General features: G+C 41.7%; 1 protein-coding gene and 1 long non-coding RNA gene across 2 annotated transcripts; both read right to left on the reverse strand.

Annotated features, from left to right (window-relative positions):
- Nucleotides 1–3,132: 3,132 nt before the first annotated feature.
- cth (cystathionase (cystathionine gamma-lyase)) lies at nt 3,133–11,925 on the reverse strand. The gene is made up of 12 exons (XM_056603419.1): nt 11,583–11,925; nt 11,161–11,242; nt 10,963–11,058; nt 10,678–10,787; nt 10,079–10,213; nt 9,914–9,971; nt 9,726–9,803; nt 9,020–9,172; nt 8,570–8,691; nt 7,972–8,024; nt 7,400–7,538; nt 3,133–4,619 (listed from the first exon to the last, which is right to left on the reverse strand). Exons 1-12 carry the CDS (start codon nt 11,766–11,768, stop codon nt 4,605–4,607), a joined length of 1,227 nt encoding a protein of 408 aa, XP_056459394.1. The 5' UTR covers nt 11,769–11,925; the 3' UTR covers nt 3,133–4,604.
- A 5,473-nt stretch (nt 11,926–17,398) lies between these two features.
- On the reverse strand, nt 17,399–17,958 carry LOC130393630 (uncharacterized). Its single transcript, XR_008897116.1, has 4 exons — nt 17,931–17,958; nt 17,761–17,849; nt 17,553–17,658; nt 17,399–17,482 (listed from the first exon to the last, which is right to left on the reverse strand). It is a non-coding gene; the product is annotated as an uncharacterized LOC130393630 (long non-coding RNA).
- Between the last annotated feature and the right edge of the window lie 448 nt (nt 17,959–18,406).

The following is an 18,406-nucleotide window of genomic DNA, read 5'->3' on the forward strand; positions in this document are numbered from 1 at the left end:
TGAGTAGTGGATAGAGGTAGGTTTAAATAAGCATATGCTACTCCTACACACATTCGGACATGTTCGGTTGAAATTATTACTTTTGTTTTGACTATTGTTATTGTTGTTTTGACAATTCTCATTGGTTTTGTTTGTCAGTTTATGTTGTTGAATTACTCGAACATGTTCGAAATAAAAAAGCTAAACTAAACTAAAACTAAACTCGCCGTCCACCCCATCTGTCTTTCACTCCGCCTATCTTTCTCCCCCGCTCTCTACCTCGCTCGCTGTATCTCCCTCTAATTCCTCCTTTATCTTTCCCACCCCTACCCCCCATAATCTAGTTTCTCTCTCTCTCTCTCTCTCTCTCTGCAACATCTCTGTGTGAGCTGTTAGCTTCTCAGAAGAAGGCAAGAAGCAGATCTCGAAATGACCGTTTAAGTTGAACGGTTTGTGTTGGGTTTGAGGCGGGCTGTCCTACTGTGGTTGGGATCTGGCACAATATGAATCACTGCGGATAAAGGCAGAGGCTGTGTGTGTGTGTGTGTGTGTGTGTGTGTGTGTGTGTGTGTGTGTGTGTGTGTGTGTGTGTGTGTGTGTGTGTGTGTGTGTGTGTGTGTGTGTGTGTGTGTGTGTGTGTGTGTGTGTGTGTGTTTGTGTGTGCAAACACTGCTTGCCTACAGACACACTCACACACACATCTAATTGGATCGAAAAATTCTATCAAGGAGGAAAAGGGTTTTCAGCAAGAGAAATAATCAAAGTATTGAGTTTAGCTGGCCTGGGGTCGTAGAAAGCATAGGACCTAACCTATGATCATGACCGGGGCTGAAGAATCTTTAATAAGTGGTGACAAAATAGCATCATTCCAACCTCGCTGTCAGGTGGAAAATATGAAGAAACACCCTTTGGATTCCATAGACAGAATTTCCGGGGGAATAAAAGCAATTTCTCCCGCAAAAACCAATCTATTCTTTTGGTGATGTGTTTTCTTGAAAGTGAACAATAACACAATAAGCATGGCAATCGATTCGCCTCTCTTGGACTTGCGTAGGCTCTGCGTTCCCTCACTGTGAATTGGGCTCTATATGGTGAAGGAAGGACCAGCATTTCCTGCCCTGATTTATTTCCAGGCGCCTTTGAACATGAGAAGGTGCGATGCTGTGGCAGGCGAGCTGTGCTTTGAGCAGCATGCAGCCAAGAAGAAGCACACACTCGCATTTCACCGCCAACAGCTTTGAAATTAGGAATGCAATGAAATTATACATTAATTACATGGTATACAGGCGACCGCTCTCGTTCTGATATATAATTATAATTTTTTAAAGAAATGATTCAAATTATGAATTCATTAGATGATAGGCCTAGATATGCAACCGCTCTCGTTGTATAGAACAATTTTCCCTCTTCTGTTCTTTAACGAAATATAAACTGTATATACTGTCGTATGCTTAGGCTATATATATATATATATATACATGTATAAACAATACAGTGGGGATGAGGTCCAGAACTCCCAGGTTATCATCAGCTCACTCACACCAGAATGTTCTCTTGAACATCATGGCAGCTGGAATCATGGATGCCTGCTCTCTGATCATTAAGAGGATGATCAGTCATACAGACCAAATCCGTATACACATCGCTTCGTCCGCATTATCATATGTATGGTGTGTATTAACACAACACCTGTTGCTTTGCACAAGGAGAGTGGCAATGTCCTAGGTTTTTTGTATTGCACTAAACTCAATACTCTAAATTAACATGAACTGTACAAACATGGAGGAAACATGGAACATTGTTTTTGAGCGCACTTTGCACAAAAGTAGGCCTACAATCGCTAAGTTGGAAGAGTAACGACAATTAATATTCAAAACGCCCTTCATACAAAAACGTACCTTTGTCTGTGAGAATATTTGTGACTAAATGAGACAAATCTTATGTCGTTTTTCTGAGCCTAAAACTTTAATCAAACATAATGACAATATATTGAAATTATGCTTTCAGGTTGTTTATTTATTAGCGTGAGCCACTTGCTTCATCGCTCACAACTTCAGCTCAGCCGTGTCTAACGGAACGTCAGGCAGAGTGGGATAATTCACTGGAAGTCGGCAGTACATTGTTAGAAAATCTGTCATCAGGTAACTGAGTCGGTCCAGTAATCATCTGAAAGAGATACAGACTGGGAGACTCCAGGCAAAACCTTTGCATGCTTACACAAATAAAGATTGACACACTCTACCTCAGTGTCGCAACCAACGCAACACTCTTAAGAAATATATTTTGAGCTCTCAGCACCAATATACAATGAAAGCTTACTTTCTGGTGTGTGCATGTGTGTGTGTATTAAGAGGCCTCTAGTCTGTCGGTGTTTGCGTAAGTGTGTGTGTGTTTATGTTTCCACCCCACGGACACTGAGTGTTTACAGTCCCTTATCATCAATACCCGTACATGGTCTTCATATTTATCTTGAAACCACAGTCATGTATTAGTGAATCCAACCCTGCTACTCCGTAAACAATAGTGATTCAATTTATCACCATGGAGACAGGCCATGGCCGCCGTCCAAATGACTCCTCTGTTCCAAACAGCATTATTCATCCTCCGTAACAGTTTATTTGGGACCGATAGAAAAACTGTCATGATCCTTTTATCTGATGCTAGGCGTGCTTATCTGTTCTCCCAATGGCGGTTGTAGGTTTCTGTGGACACAAGCTGTGAGAAAATGAGTGAATTCAACTGTTGTCTTACAACTGGCAACTCCAAGGGCCATCCTCGATGTTATGGGTTCCATTAAACGGCAGATGGATCACAACTCGAAGGAGTGCTTAGAAACTATGCGTATTGCAGCACTATTATCATAGTAAGGCTCCCTCTGAAGTGTACTCTGACCAGAAGCTATGAAAACCCTACACTAGGAAAGTGTGAATAAACAAGATTGAAGTCCAATCTGCCTCACTCATCCTGTAGGCTGATATTATAAATATATGCGTGATTTTACATGTTAGAGACCCACACTTAAATGCGACTGTGTTCTTAATGAGCAATGCACCACATATAATGAACTGCATTATAGCAAATACTTTCAAGTTTTTCTATTATGGATTAACCAATTTTAACCAATTAGGTACAGGAAACCCTAATTTGCTATAAAAAGGTGAAAGTTATTAAAATTGCAGTCGCCCAAATCTTTAGAAACTGATCATTGGCCTTTTGGGAAAGAACTCGATCCCTAGCTTAACACAGAAGTATTCAAGTCGAAGCCTAACTCATTCCAACCGTCTGAGACAACCTGGCCCGCCTCCCTAGCAACGCTTCTCCATGACCGATTGCCCGTAGCCTATATTGACTGTCCCAAGGTAACAGAGGCTGAATCCCCGTTACCACGACTTAGTTTCTACAAGAGGGAGTTGGGGGCTAAATGGGGACTCCACCGCAATTTGAATGGATTTTTTGTTCACTTGAGGGGTATTTTAAACTGAGGCATGTGCTCGTGCAAACAGAGGGAGAATGAAAACAAATTGACCACTGTAGTATCTCCTAAGCAGTTTCTGACCTCAAATAAATGTATTTTTTTCTTCAAGTACTGAAGAGTTTTTATGGGTAAGAGATCCAATAGAAAACATGCACAGTGTCTTGCACAAGCGAGGCGTGATGTAATTTGTGGATTTGATATTTTAAACTCAAACCCTTTCTCATTGAAAGTAGCCTATACATAATATATAACATATATAATATGTTCCTTTCAACTGTTCATGAGAGGGCTGGGGTTCAAGTTGTTATACACAAAGTTCAGCAAACAAACAGTACTGTGGATCACTATTTATTGATAAGTCCAGCTAGTTTATATCTTTGTGCTGCTTGTCTTGATATACAAGCAGCTAGACAAAAACTTGCAATGTATTGTATCTTAGAGGTATCTCGCAGTGTGTAGGATTTAGTGACATCTAGTGGTGAGGTTGCAGATGGCAAACAACTGTCTTCCCTCCCCTAAGCTCTCCAACGCTGGACTGGCATGTAAGGTGTCAGTAGGTACTTCTTATTATCGTTGGATTATACATTAATTAAAACATACAATTGAATATTTCATGAAAAATCTGCCATCTTCTTTCCACTAGAAGACACTTAATCCTACACACACACACACACACACCTTAAACAAAAGTAGGTTTGCCTTGCATTTGATCTCTTGAGTCTTATTTTTCTCTCTGGAACATTACATACCAGCTTAGTCCATACAGGACCCCATTTCATTCTGCCCAATCAAATTCCATAATTCCATAATAATAATAATAATAATAAACCACATATAAACATGAAAAAGCAAAAGCACCATAGGATGTATAGAAAATGGCAATGTCCTCCCCTAGACCAACTACTAGAACCCGCAATTAACATAACTTCAGTAAAAATGATGTGTATTTATTAACAGAATGTAAGTATATCATATGCAACTTCAATAGTTCCCATTAGTCCCTGATAAATCCATCCCAACCGATGTCCTGCCGCTGCGTTGAGGTGCCATCGAGTTCGCTCACTCAAGGTTTTCATAACGCATCGTCATTTCCCCATTTCTTGCTGCTGGCCAACTATCCAGCAATCATGATGGCACTCTGGGAAGTAGTTCACTGCTTGGGATGCTGTTTAAAAAAAGGGGTGGGAGAGGGAGAGAGGATAAGATAAGTTGGCAGAAGAAATCGATCCTATTCTAAAGAATATCAGTAAAAAAACAACAACAGCCAATCTAAATGAAAACGCTGCTCCAGGTGGAGCCGTCGCACCCAGAGACGCAACAACAACCCCCTGCTAAATGGGGATCACAAATGGAGGCTTGGATGGCAGCCATGGTGATAGGCTGGGTTCTGACGAAGGAAAGTCTCGCCGGTAACAATGCAAAAATAGAGTCTAATTTGGCACGAGTCGGAATTAAACAAAATGAATGAAAAGGTAACAATGGCAGATCAACAACTCAGGACAATTGTAGTAGACTGCTTGGAAAGAATCGACAGGGCGTGTCAAAGCCGATTGTTTTCTTGTTTTTAATTAATTTGATTCTCTATTGCTCTCTGTCCATTTCTGAAGACAATTTATGTACGGACATATTGATTAGGTTATCAACATCCCATTCTACTACATGGCCGCTAAATGACAAACGCACAATACTGAAATAGGGCCATCAAAATCCCATTCTAGTAAATGACAGATAGAAGAGTGCACATTTTGAGCCCGAGCCAGGGAACAGGACATTATCATCTGCATAAAAACAACCGGCGTCTCATATTTCTGCCGCTGTGGTCTGCTGAACTGAGGCTTACGGTTTAAACGCGGCCACCAAGCTTGGTATAGAGGCCAAAGGGGATGCTGTTGCCACCAAGCAAATCAGCTACTATAAAGGGCGGCAGGGTAGTATAATGTTTGCCTACTACCTGCAGGTATCACTGAGCACTACACCCCAGGCGTCGAAAATAAAGCCAAAGAACGAAGAGAATGAAATCCACTGCTTCTGCCCTGGCTAAATGCGTGCACTAAACTAAATGACTCAATTAAAGAAAACAAACAGGGTGAAGCAGAGCCAACACGCTCCTGGCCCGTGCATTTGGGACTTTCCAGTAATGACCCTCCTCTTCCTCCTCCTCCTCCTCCTCCTCTTCCCCCTCCTCGGTTGCCAGGTTTCAACGGTAACCGGCGGAGAGAGGATGCGTCCCCGGCGCTCTAATGTAATGCCCCCGTCCTGAACCTGCCGTCCTGGTCCAATTAAAAGCTTCACCCGTTAAGAGGGCCCGCTCGGGGACTGCCCCGTCGTTATTGCGGCCCATTCGTCTCCGTTTGTAGCGGAAGCAGCAGCAGCAGCAGCAGCAGCAGAGCCCTTCGGAAGGGCTTCGTCACGCACTCTCAATGGTAAGGTGGTGGGCCGGGGGTGGTCCTAGGTGGGACCACTCTGCCCTATAAGTAGTGGTGGGTTATGGTTGATTAGACGTTAGGGTGTAAAACGGATTTCAGATAAGGCTGTTTTATCAGGGTCCTTACAATCGATGCAACGTCGGTGTAGCACTCCGTAAGATACCCGTAAGGGGCAAGTATGACGAGGAAAAACCCCTATGAGGATACTCAATGTATTTGCATTATGGTATGGACTGGGATTTTAAACGTTTCTACTGGTCGATGGCTACAGGGTAACTAGGGCTGGATGGAGGTCCGTTAGGTTAGAGGCAGGTCGCGCGCACGCGCGCGCACACACGCACACGCACACGCACACACACACACACACACACACACACACACACACACACACACACACACACACACACACACACACAGAGAGCAGAGAGCAGAGAGCAGAGAGTGTGAAACTGCTGCATGGCTGACTGAGGATCATCCGGTCTTGGCTCAAACTCTGCACATTTAATATGTTCCAGTGATGATCGCCACTTCAGACCCAGGCCGTATTAGTATTGGACCTGACAGATGGGTCGTATTAACACTGCACTGCTCTGCAGATGGCGGTATTTGGGGTGGAGAGTTTTGCAGGCGAATGTTGCTTTGAAGGAAAGTTACAACCCCAAAGTTTGATTTCTGCAGTTGTGTGCTGCGGTTTCCTCTTGGAGGAATAAAGTCCTCATTCATCCATCTAATGTTGAAACATAACTCTCACTACAGAAATGTGCAAACAAAAAAAATGACATTTAGGGGCATCAGATGATGTTTTAAACATTAACAGAAAGAAAAAGGTTCTCATGGGAGACCTTACACCTTATTATGAGATACAAATACTGTCTTTTGGAGTCTTTTATTCTCCAAATGTTTGGTGCCCGCCCATGCTGAACATTAATATTCTGTCATTTATTAGATACTTTCATCGACAGCGATCTACAGTAAACTCAGACACATTGATTAACGAGCCGGTAAAGGACTCAAGGGAGCCTACAGGTTACACTGAAGACATTGTGGGGATTGAACCTTGAACCTTTCGGCTACCATTGGAACACCCAAGCCACTACTACACTATCCTGCTCATGTGTTGTTGAACAGTGTGTCTCAAATGAGGTACACATACCCCAAGGGGGACTTGGAAGTTTTGCAGCGGGTGCTTTGGTTAAATTAAACCACAAATACATATTTTTGTCATTTTCATTTGGTTTTTGGACGATTCCAACTTAATGCAACTCATACAATTTGAATACTAACATAAAAGTCAAGTTTATCTTTCCAATCAATGACAGAAACCATAAGCTCATGTTTTTCACTAAACTAAGTATTTGCACCCCTCCTATAATGTTTAGACAAAATAACATGCACATATATTATTTTAAATCCTTTTCTTTTTGGGCACATGAAAGGTGCACTTGGCTGACAAAAACAGTACATTAGCAACAATAACATTAATTGTTTGAGAACCACGCAAAACATGGCTTGTACTCACTGCAGCGTTCAGGGCCTGATCCAGGTCCTTGATGACATCCTCCACGTTCTCCAGCCCCACAGAGAGACGGATCAGGGTGTCACTGATGCCAAGCACTTCCCGCTCCTTCTCCGGTACGGACGCGTGAGTCATTATCGCCCTGAAGCAGAAGCGCATGCATTTTTCATTTTTGCACCTTTTCTTTTGGGAAGCATAACTAAATCCTAGGAGACATGTTGATACAACAAAACATTGCCTTCTCCCCCTTGACAAGTTTTAGTAAGGGAATATATGAATAAATGAATAAACGTTGAGAAAGATCCCCTCTTGAACACTGCTGCCCTCTATTGGTGCAGTGCGTCATTACAGAGAAAGCTGGTGGCAAAACAACCACACATTTCCCATTGAACAGTGAAATGAAAGCTGATATTCTTGAAACCCTTGTGAATTTGATGCACATTAGTCTCCATTTAATTTTAGTTGCTAAGACTCTCCACATAGAGTCTTAATGTATTCCAATGACCTGTGTGGGAACGCACAGCTACGATAACTCAATTATCATTGTATTAATAGGCAATTTGGTGGCTACTTACGGGTGTTCTGCTAGACTTTCATAGCCTCCAAGACTCTCAGCAATCGAAAACAACTGAAATTAAAAGAAGTCCAAAACGTTACCAAATATATTGTATATAAATAGAATGCAATGACATATTGAAATTACTTTTGGGTCGTTTGGGAATTTACTTGGTACACTCCTTAATAAATGTTCAGATTTAAAGACGAAAGTTCAGCAACACTTGTTGAAGTAATATAAAAGGCTGTTTCCATCTGTATTCCAACAAAGATGTCTGTCTGTCTGTATGTCTCAACCAATATTGTAAACCGACCATTTTAATTCCAATCATGATATATAAAATGATTAATCTGAAACAGCAAAACAACTTTCTCACAGGTGTTTTTGAAGACTGAACACAGCAACTATTCCCTTCAACATAACACAAACCTGTGTTGACTTTGATTTCCTGGCAGAGTTCCAAATCAGTTTGAGGTCCATGGTCAATCAATAACATCATCCGAGAACACCATAAGATTTTATCCGAGCAGCCAATAAATAATCACCCCTCATACAGTCTTGGCATTCGAACAAACAAAGTCATTAATAACAAAAAGTCAATCAATGACTCATGAAACCTTGAGGTTGCTGAGGAAGGCACTCGCGTGCTCTAGCTGGCCCTTGATGTAGAAGGTGATCATTCCCGGGCACCCAGTGCACTGCTTCTTCATCACGTCATGCTGCGGATGGGAGGGCAGGCCTAAAGAGAACACAAAGAAAGCAAATACCATCAACGACCAGTCGACATAACATACCTATCCCATATTGAACCCCTTCAGCTAAAAGAGTGGATGGAGTGAATTCAGAGTCAAGCCAGCACTGTAAAAACCAGCTGGCCCACTTCATGTAAACTGATCTGTTTTTCATTCAACAAATATAGGGCGGCATGTTGTCCATCTTTATTTGACTGCTCAAATTTCACTGGGAAAGTACTGTGTGTCCGTGTGAAAAAAGTGGGTGCGAGTGTGAAAACGTGGCGTGAGTGAGTGAGTGAGTGAGTGAGTGAGTGAGTGAGTGAGGTCACCCACCTGGGAAGATGACTCGCTCCACCCTGGGGTCCGCCTCCAGAAACTTGGCGGCGGCCAAGCCCCCCTTGAAGTGCTGCTCCATGCGAAGGTGCAGGGTCTTCAGGCCACGGTTGCACAGGTAGCAGTCGAAGGGGGAGGGCACGGCTCCCAGGGCTACACAGGAAGGGGAGGGGTTAAGGATGGATGAATGCTCAGGCATAACCAATAAGCAGGCTGACCCACAAGTGGTAATAAAGACAATGACAGTCTTTATTCCCCATGCTTCCTGAATCTAGGTTAGGGTTTTATTGTGGCCTTTCTTTGCTTGGTGTAGCAGGGCCAATCTGATTTATCTTCTGAAACACCTAGATTAGTTTGAGTTATTTGTCAACAAAAGGTTTAATATTTGCTTGACTGCAGCTTTAGGAGTTTCACCAAATTCAAAAGAAGTGAAATCTCTATCACTACTAGATGTATCGGGTATTAAAAGCCACTGGTTCTGATAAGAAAAAAGTGTTATTCTCTATTGCGTGTACCAATTTAGCAAACACCAAAATATCCATTGTAATGATCTGCTTACATTTTGTTGGATTACCTTATAAAATATTATTCAAGATATTATAGAAAACGCGAGAATATACCCCGTTTTGTAGAACTTTCTGGCTTCCAAGCGACCCGTGACCCCAGAATCATGTGGTAACACTGGTTTTAAAATAACCATACTAACCATTCTGTAGGAACTTAAGTCGCTCATACAGGTCATCCCTGCTCACCGACACCAGGCCCATGACGACATCACTGTGGCCTGTAAGCCAATCAAAGGACAGCATTAGCACCACGCATTCAGACCTTCTGACTTGAAAATGTATTCGCAGGTCAAAGCGACACATCTGAATTCGAGGAGCTCTACATTACCATTCATGTATTTTGTTGCAGAGTACATGCAAATGTCAGCTCCCAAAGCCAGGGGGCGCTGTTGGTGCATAGGAAAAAAGGGTTTCGTAAGGGTGTGAAAACTGCACTTACACAACAGCAACTTCGAAAACACAAAGAAATATCGACACACACTCCAGCCCTCACCTGGAAATAGGCAGACATGAAAGTGTTGTCCACTACCACCACGATATCCTTGTTGTGTTCGTGGACGAGGTCACTGCAGGCCCTGATGTCAACTACCTTCATGGTGGGGTTGGTGGGAGTTTCGATCCATACAAGCTGCAGCGAGACACATGAATATGAGTATGCCCATTGGATGAAAGATGATCTGCCTTCTTGAGGTTTTGAAATGCCAGTGGAAAGGATCTTGAAAACATTTAACACCTGAAACGTCTTGTTATAACAATGCAGTGGAATTAATTGACTTAAGCCAAATGAGTTGAATCAGCTACGCACAAACACATACACCACACATCCATCTTCAATCTCACACAACAGGTAATCCAAGCGCAAATTTAAATGTGACATTATTTGGGCGTTGGCCTTCAGTAGTATTGTGTTTATACAGGAAGAAACATGTTGAACTTCCCCAACTTTCAGATCGCAGAAACGAAGGAAAACTATGAGAGAAGAGATTCTTGTTACAAGCCTAAAAGCTGGCCTCATTTAAATACTTTCGAAAACAATAAGTTAGTTTCTTTAGACAGCCAGCTACCTTAAACAACTGTAGTTCCCTCACTCACCTTAGTATTGGGCTTAAGAGCTGCCTTCAGCTTTTCCGGTTGTGTACAATCAGCAAAATCCACTTTCAAACCGAGTTCAGTAGCTATCCTCTGGAAGTAGCGGTTCGTCCCTGAAAAGATACATCCATTTTATTTACTTTTGTCATTCAAATAAATACGTTTCAAGCACAAACAAAGCTCTTAGAAAACCATGATCTTCCCACAGGGTTGCCGCTCCTCTTCTAAATCACGTTTTCATGCATGGTCCGTTTATGGGACAACATTTGGAGATGCGCTCCATCTCACCTCCATACACGTCGTCCATGCAAACAATACCATCCCCGGACTTCAACATGTGAGTGATGGTCATGGTGGCAGCCAGTCCAGAGGCAAGAGCAAGACCTGTGGGTAACATGTATGAGCCATTAACCTGGGTTGTTATTACGATTCTTCTCGGATTTGTAAGCTAACTTCAGTTTTGAATCACATAAGTTAGGAACTTGCAGTATTTTCCTCCATCCAGTGCTGCCACAGCCTTCTCCAAACAGTTCCTAGTGGGATTCCCGCTCCGGCTGTATTCAAAGCCCTTGAATACAGAGAAAACGAGTTAATATTTATTTTAACACCAACATTTACAGCATGAAAAAGCAGCCCAATCACTCCAACTTTTCACTGTTATGTGGTGTTCAGGCTTCAATCGAACAAATCTATTGACCGATTTCCTGTTTACAAAATACAATACAAATAGTTGTAGAATGTTCCGTTCAATAGCACCGATTAAATCACACGTGTCTACATGATGTGTGAATTACAACACAGAGCAACGATCAGGCGGTCATAGAGAGATCCGTCCACATTTGTTCGCCTCACCCTGCCAGTCACCGAAGAAGCCTACTAGTGGGCCATAACGACATTACGACACTTACAGCGTGTTTCCCGGGTCCGTACTGCTTGAACGTGGTGGAGAGAGAGATGGGGGGTACTACTGCCATGGACTTCCACTGCTCTGGCTCCTGGCCAACGTGGATCGCAACTGTTGCGAATGACTTAAAAGCTGATTGGAAGCCGGCGTGACAATCATTCTGTTCGCTCTCTTTCTGCGCGGTAGCCATGTTAAGGATCAACAGCCCACCGGAGCCAATAAACCCTGTTTTGCGGAAAACCTAACGGTCTGCTGCAATATGTTACGTCGTCAAGCCGGTGCGGATCTAGGAGCGGCGGTGGAAAGAGTCAAGGCTCTCAACGTGCATTGGGCGGTACCTCCCTTCGTGAAGAACCAATCGCTGATCGGAACGTTGAATGGGCGATGCTTCTCATATTTCCAACCAATAACTGATCCCGACATATAGTGGGCGGGGCCGGTCTCTGTTGCCAACTGATCACGGATTGGTTGGTGAGGGTCCAGCCCACTGTATGCCCGGACTCTTGGCTCCGACTTGTACAGGACATAAAGACGGGCAATACCTCACACCTTCAATCCAACCAGCGCATCTTAACGTAGAGAGGGTGCCAGCGATTGGTGTTCTGAAGGGGAGTGTAGCACACGTGACACTGACCCGTTTTTCTCTTCAGCTACATGATGCAATGCCTTCTGCAATTTGAGTCATGTGTGATTTTTAAATGTCTGCTTGTTTACTGTGGTAGCGCACCATTGATTTCCGTACACTTTGCTAAACACAATAGCGCTTTGGGAGGGGGACCGATTTCTTACAGATTAGTGTTATTTTAAACTTGTCTGAGTTCGCTGAGTACCAGAAACTATTTCGATATTACAAATAAACGGCCTCGAATGTCGATGCGCTTTGCCTGCGGATGTAGGATGAAGGGGTTGTTTAAAAAGTGCATGCAGCGATATGTAAAATGCAATCTTATTGAAATGACTGGATGAAAGATATTTTAAAGATGTCCCGGACAACTCGTTAGGCTTGCCCACAGTAATATTATGTCAGATGTGATTGATTAATTATTTAAATTGTTTCGTAATTTCTTCTGTGGGTTGTTACATAACAGGGACAATCACGATGGGACTCGGTAGGAAAGTCTCTGAACTAAAAAGTCTTTTTTGCTGCAGCTCTTTTTCAAAAGCGGTGACGTAAGATAAGCCATATAATAAATTGGCGAGACTGATGCAATATTTCATTCATACCATTACCTAGTGACATTTAGCCTGCATTTAAACCTATTCATTTATTGAAAATGCGGTTTCGGCTTCAACAAGCCACAGTACTGAAACGGGCTGATTCGTGAGTCACAAGTAAAAACATTTCCACACTTTTATGCTATGGATGAAGTGAACCATAGTCACAATTAAAAATAAGTTCTGGCTCTGACTGACTGATATTACCATGCTAACTGTTGTACTTGTATACAAGGAACCATGTGATTTTACTGTATGGTTTTGAAGAAAATGTATTTGGAAAACCTCACATGCATATGAGTAGTTTGAAGTGAAGTGTAGACAAATACTCCCAAACTTAAAAAACAAAACTGAGTTGGCATGAATAAGAACTTGGGCGCCATCCCCAAAGAAAAGTAATGTGTTACACTACTCTGGTGCTAAAAGTAAAAAATGAGTCCTTCACTAGGACCACTGCTCTCGATTTTTACAAACGATCTCCTACTTGTTTGTAAAAAAAAAAAAAAGCCTGTGTGTCTATATATGCAGATGATTCATCACTCTATATGTCTGCACACACAGTTGAGGAAATCCCCTCAGCCCCCAACACAGAGTTGCATATGGCCTATTCAAATGGATCTCTGATAACAAACGTGTCCTGAAATTACTTAAAACCAAAAAAGTCTTCAGTCTTGTTTTAAAAGTGGTCCGAGTTGGGGGCAAGTCTTAAATCCTCAGGGAGTTTATTGCAGCAATTTGTTGCATTGTAACTAAATCCTGAAGTAGGCCCCCACTCCCCCCAAACCGGATGCAGGTACGGTCACGGGGACCCCAAACAGGGATATGTGATTTACTACTAACAACCATCTAGCCCTAAACATGACCCAACTGACTTAGTATGTGCGAGAACGTTATATATAAACGCATACTGTACATACTGTACTATCACAGAAGTAAGCACAGAATTTCATTTGATTAAGGTTATCGTAATTTGACATGTTGCAGGCTCTGTAGACTGCCTACGTCCACGCATCAAAATGTTATATTATGATGTAAGTAGGTAATACTAACACTAGGTGTTATAAGATATTATTTATTTAAAGGAGCCTTTCAAATAAACCTTGAGAGTATGTAAATATATTATCTTTTGTTGAAATATATATTTGTGTGACAAGCCTTTTGCTATTATTAATTGTTTATAACGTACGACTCCTGAAACATTTGCTCTAAGTTCAACCTAATAGCTCATAGCCTGATAGGCTTAACTGTTAGCAGCTAAACGGATGATTGGAATACCCAAAATGCTCTGTTACCACAGTCATGGCCCACATATGACCACATGCTTTAGAAGTAGTTTTGGTGGTTAAAACCAAGTAAACAACTCAGTTATTGTCTTTAAATTGTATTTCCTGTTTGAGGAATAATACTGTCACTATTCAAGCTGTGGTAACAACATAGAGGCTGCCAGCAGCAATTCTGAACAATCTTTGGGATCCTGATCAAGGATGACTCATCTGCAAAGAATGTCTAAAATTAACTATTGGCCTATATCACAATGTACTACTATTGCGTGTCTTATGGTTTCTTGAAATATGTGTTTTATCTTGACTGGACTATAAGACCAGTTCTGAACTGTACTTTTTGCACCTTGAGAAAATGATAAACTTTGATATTTTATCAACACAAAATCAATAAATCAAATATTACAAAATAACGTTTTTTTTTAATCTACAAATATGAAAGCCTTTCAGTAAGTCACTGTAGACTACAATAATTAAGTATTTATTGATGTAACGCATTCGCGTTATGATAAGTTACCGAGCTTCGCTTCTATCAACTCTCGCGATGCTGCCTGCGGAAGACGGAGGTTCGTTCTTCCGTACGAGTCAAATGATGCGGGAGCCGCTTATGTTGTACAGCTACCGACAGTTTGGAGAAGAGCAGGAACCAGGCGGTGTTTGTGTTCAAAAGAAACGCCCGGTTAACTTGTTTGCCCTCATCGTTGTCATTGTCTATTTGGAGCAGAATCGTTGTTTTCATGTTGTGCAATTCAGAGTGCTTGTGGAAAGTACCACTGGCATTCTTGCCAGCGAATTGCTTCTTTTTTCTGTCCGGTGTTTCAGTTCAAGTGGTGACCGGTTTAACTGGTGACCCTCAGCCGAATGCTTCGCTTGTTGTCGTGGCTACGCCAGATGTTCGAAATCGGGACCAGACACGTAGCTGTCCTTGCGAATGCCTCTTTGATTTGTTATTCAATAAAATGTCAAAAACATTACAATCTCATTCGTTTTTGGAGTGTAATTGGAAGAAACTTGTCACGTAGAACCGTTCTAAGCCGAAATAAATGGAAAATGAATGTTTAAAATATGATACATTACGGGATTCGAATTCATACCATTGGGGGGAAAAAATATAACAATCCGCAATCCCATTCCATTGTGCCGTTGACCCACTGGGGAAATAAACGCCGTAGTATAATAGAATTCTCAAATACTTCTTGAAAACACGAAAGGCAGCCAGATCAACTTGTGACCCTACTTTCCATGTAGTTATGACCATGCATTGGTCGCGTATCCCAAAAATAAGACGCCTTTACATCCAGTTAATCCAAACCTAATGTTGTGTTGCCCTCCACTGCTTGAAACTAGCTAAAAACACTGTTATGCACTCATTCGATCACTTTGGTCGCCTGATGTGGTGTTGTCGCGTCCTCCTTCTCTATATAGGCCTATACTCTCTAAGCAAAGCAGCGACTTCGGAAATCAATGTGACGCAAGGCGATATCTCTTTGAGACACAACGTTTATTCACACGAAAACATACATTACGAGATTCGAACTCGTACCATTGTGGGGAAAAATATAGCAATCCGCAATTCCATTCCATTGTGCCGTTGACCCACTGGGATATTAACCGCCGCAGTATACCTACTAGAATTCGCAAATACTTCTTGAAAACACGAAAGGCAGCCAGATCAACTTGTGACCCTACTTTCCATGTAGTTATGACCATGCATTGGTCGCGTTTCTAAAAAATAAGACGCCTTTACATCCAGTTAATCCAAACCTAATGTTGTGTTGCCCTCCACTGCTTGAAGCGTGGTAAGGTTAGTTTTATATTGGACGTTGGATATTCGACACATTCGAAAAATCTATTTAGCACTGGCTTCGATGGACGAATTTGTGTCAAACCAACTTAGATGTGTTAATACAAGGCCTACCTATGTAAAACAAAGCACCATGTGATTTTATAAAAAAAAATGGAATGTTAAAAAAGGCTATAAATCTATTTTGCGGCTTGACCTTTTGACCTACCCATATCAAAACACATCTGGTGTAATCAACTACCTGCCCCACACATAACACAAAGCTTATTTTCTCAAAACACCTACCCTATGATTTTATACTATTATTTTAATGTTAAAAAAGGCTATAAATCTATTACGCGGCTTGACCTTTTGACCTACCCATATCAAAACACATCTGGTGTAATCAACTACCTGCCCCACACATAACACAAAGCTTATTTTCTCAAAACACCTACCCTATGATTTTATACTATTATTTTAATGTTAAAAAAGGCTATAAATCTATTACGCGGCTTGACCTTTTGACCTACCCATATCAAAACACGTGTGATGAACCCATCTAACTGCCCCACACATAACAAAGATCTCTGTAAGCAAAGCAGCGACTTCGGAAATCAATGTGATCAATGTGTCTTTGAGACACAATTTTTTATTCAAATCAACAAAGCATACGTAGGCCTACATGTTGCCCAAGGGATGACAACGGCCCTGACTCCAGTTATTTCAGTAAAGTAGCCTAAACAAGCACAAAAGTGCCACACACTGTTCAAATAAGAATAATTATTCACAGCGTGATATCGAAGTAGAGATTATTCGAACGCATTGATAAATTACATGATAGGCCTACATGATACATGGTACAAATCCCAACAAACGGAGAAAGACTAGGATTTTGGAACAAAGGATGGATTGCATTGGCCCTTTTCTGAGTGGCCATAAATGGGGTTAACAGACGCTTTTATCCAAAGTGACTTACAATAAGTACATTTCTCAGAAGAAACAGAAATAATATCTCACTTTCGGTACAGTAAGTAGGCCTATGTTCATAGAACCAAGAGCCAAGCATTAACAATGGCAAGGTTAACCCATTCCCTGTACCTATAAAACAAATAAATATGGCCTAATAAATAAATAAATAATAATTAAAATAAATTGCAAGAGCCTTCCTCCTGTGGCTCATTGGCAGGCTGGGCAAAGAAAATTGATGTCCGTGTTGGGCCTTCCAACACACACACAATGAAACCAAAGTGCACACTGTGTGCATTCAATCTGAAAGAAGGTAGATAAATTAGATATTTGTTTTACTAAAGAAGTAAAGATCGCACTTTAGACTTTACTTTGAAGGCTGACTACCCAGTGGTCCACGGGTGCCTCTGAGGGGCCGCTTTCTTCCCCACAAAAACGGCAGAGTTCTGTCAGGTCATCTGTTAAATTATTTTCAAATTGTACAATGGATTAAGTAGGCTAGGGAAATGTTTTCTTGAGGTCCATATACAGTTGATTGAAGCGTAGCCTACCAGAATCCTCCACCAATTTGCTGCCCATTTCTGATCGAATGGAGTTGATGCCCTCCTCTGTGACATCAATCTCCATTGGATCTCCCCTTAATAGCAGCTCCGCTATCTTAAAATACAGGTTAGTATTATTATGGTCCTTTTAATAGATGTATAATTGTTAGTGTTCATAATCTTACTTTGCAAGCAATAACGCCACAGGAGGTAAGGTCCTGTTGGCGGGGATGGGGAATTGTGGCGCACAGCCACCTTGAGAGATTCCCCATTCTTTTCCGCATGAAAGCCCTGAAGACAAACAATAAAGCAATTGCTTGTTACTTGCACACGTTATGTTAAAATAATTGAACACACTGGAGACGACTTCGAATATATTCTGGATTTGCTTACCTCGTTGAATCTTTGCATTTCTTTATTTTTGCTGGGGTGGCACCGAAGGGGTCAATAAAAACGGCCCGTCCTTCTTTTGGATACATGGCCTTTTACAGATCGGATATGTTAGTGTAATCTTAGAGTAGAAAATATATCTACTTAAATTGCATTAATTAAAGTGTACTTACAACTAATGTCCAATGACCGTCCTTGCAGACGGCCCCGATCAGGACGTCCCACTCCATGACGTCCAGCTGTAAGAGATGAGTCGAGTTTTTAAGATGGTTTTATTGTTAATCAATTCCTTTCAAAAAGCAACTATGGTCCTTACCTTCCTCATCCCCCGCGATGTGCCATCCCAAATGGCAGTCATCTCAAATGTATCGATGACCTTGCACTTTTTGGACGACATTTTCGACACGGAAAATATGTAGGCGTTGACAATCTAAACAAAAATTCTTCCAATTCACTTTCATATCAACAAGGACATATTGGAATCACAAAACAAGTTAGGTTAACCATTTACCTCACTCTCCAGCTCCTTCCCGGGGGCCAGGCTCTGGAAGTCGGCTGTAAAAATTTTATATGGTCCAATTTTGGACCATAGGATTTCTCCTAGCTTCCCTGTCCAGATTCGTTCAAGAACTGTAAATTAAAAACATTA

This window comes from Gadus chalcogrammus, chromosome 12 (assembly GCF_026213295.1).
Source record: "Gadus chalcogrammus isolate NIFS_2021 chromosome 12, NIFS_Gcha_1.0, whole genome shotgun sequence".
In the NCBI taxonomy this organism is placed as follows: domain Eukaryota; kingdom Metazoa; phylum Chordata; class Actinopteri; order Gadiformes; family Gadidae; genus Gadus; species Gadus chalcogrammus.

Coding starts and splice junctions, on each gene's coding strand:
- cth (XM_056603419.1), bottom strand. CDS start 11,768: ATGGCTACCGCGCAGAAAGAGAGCGAACAGAATGATTGTCACGCCGGC. Junction 11,243..11,582: donor ACGGACCCGGGAAACACGCT/GTAAGTGTCGTA, acceptor TCTGTATTCAAG/GGCTTTGAATACAGCCGGAG. Junction 9,972..10,078: donor TCATGTCTGCCTATTTCCAG/GTGAGGGCTGGA, acceptor ATGCACCAACAG/CGCCCCCTGGCTTTGGGAGC.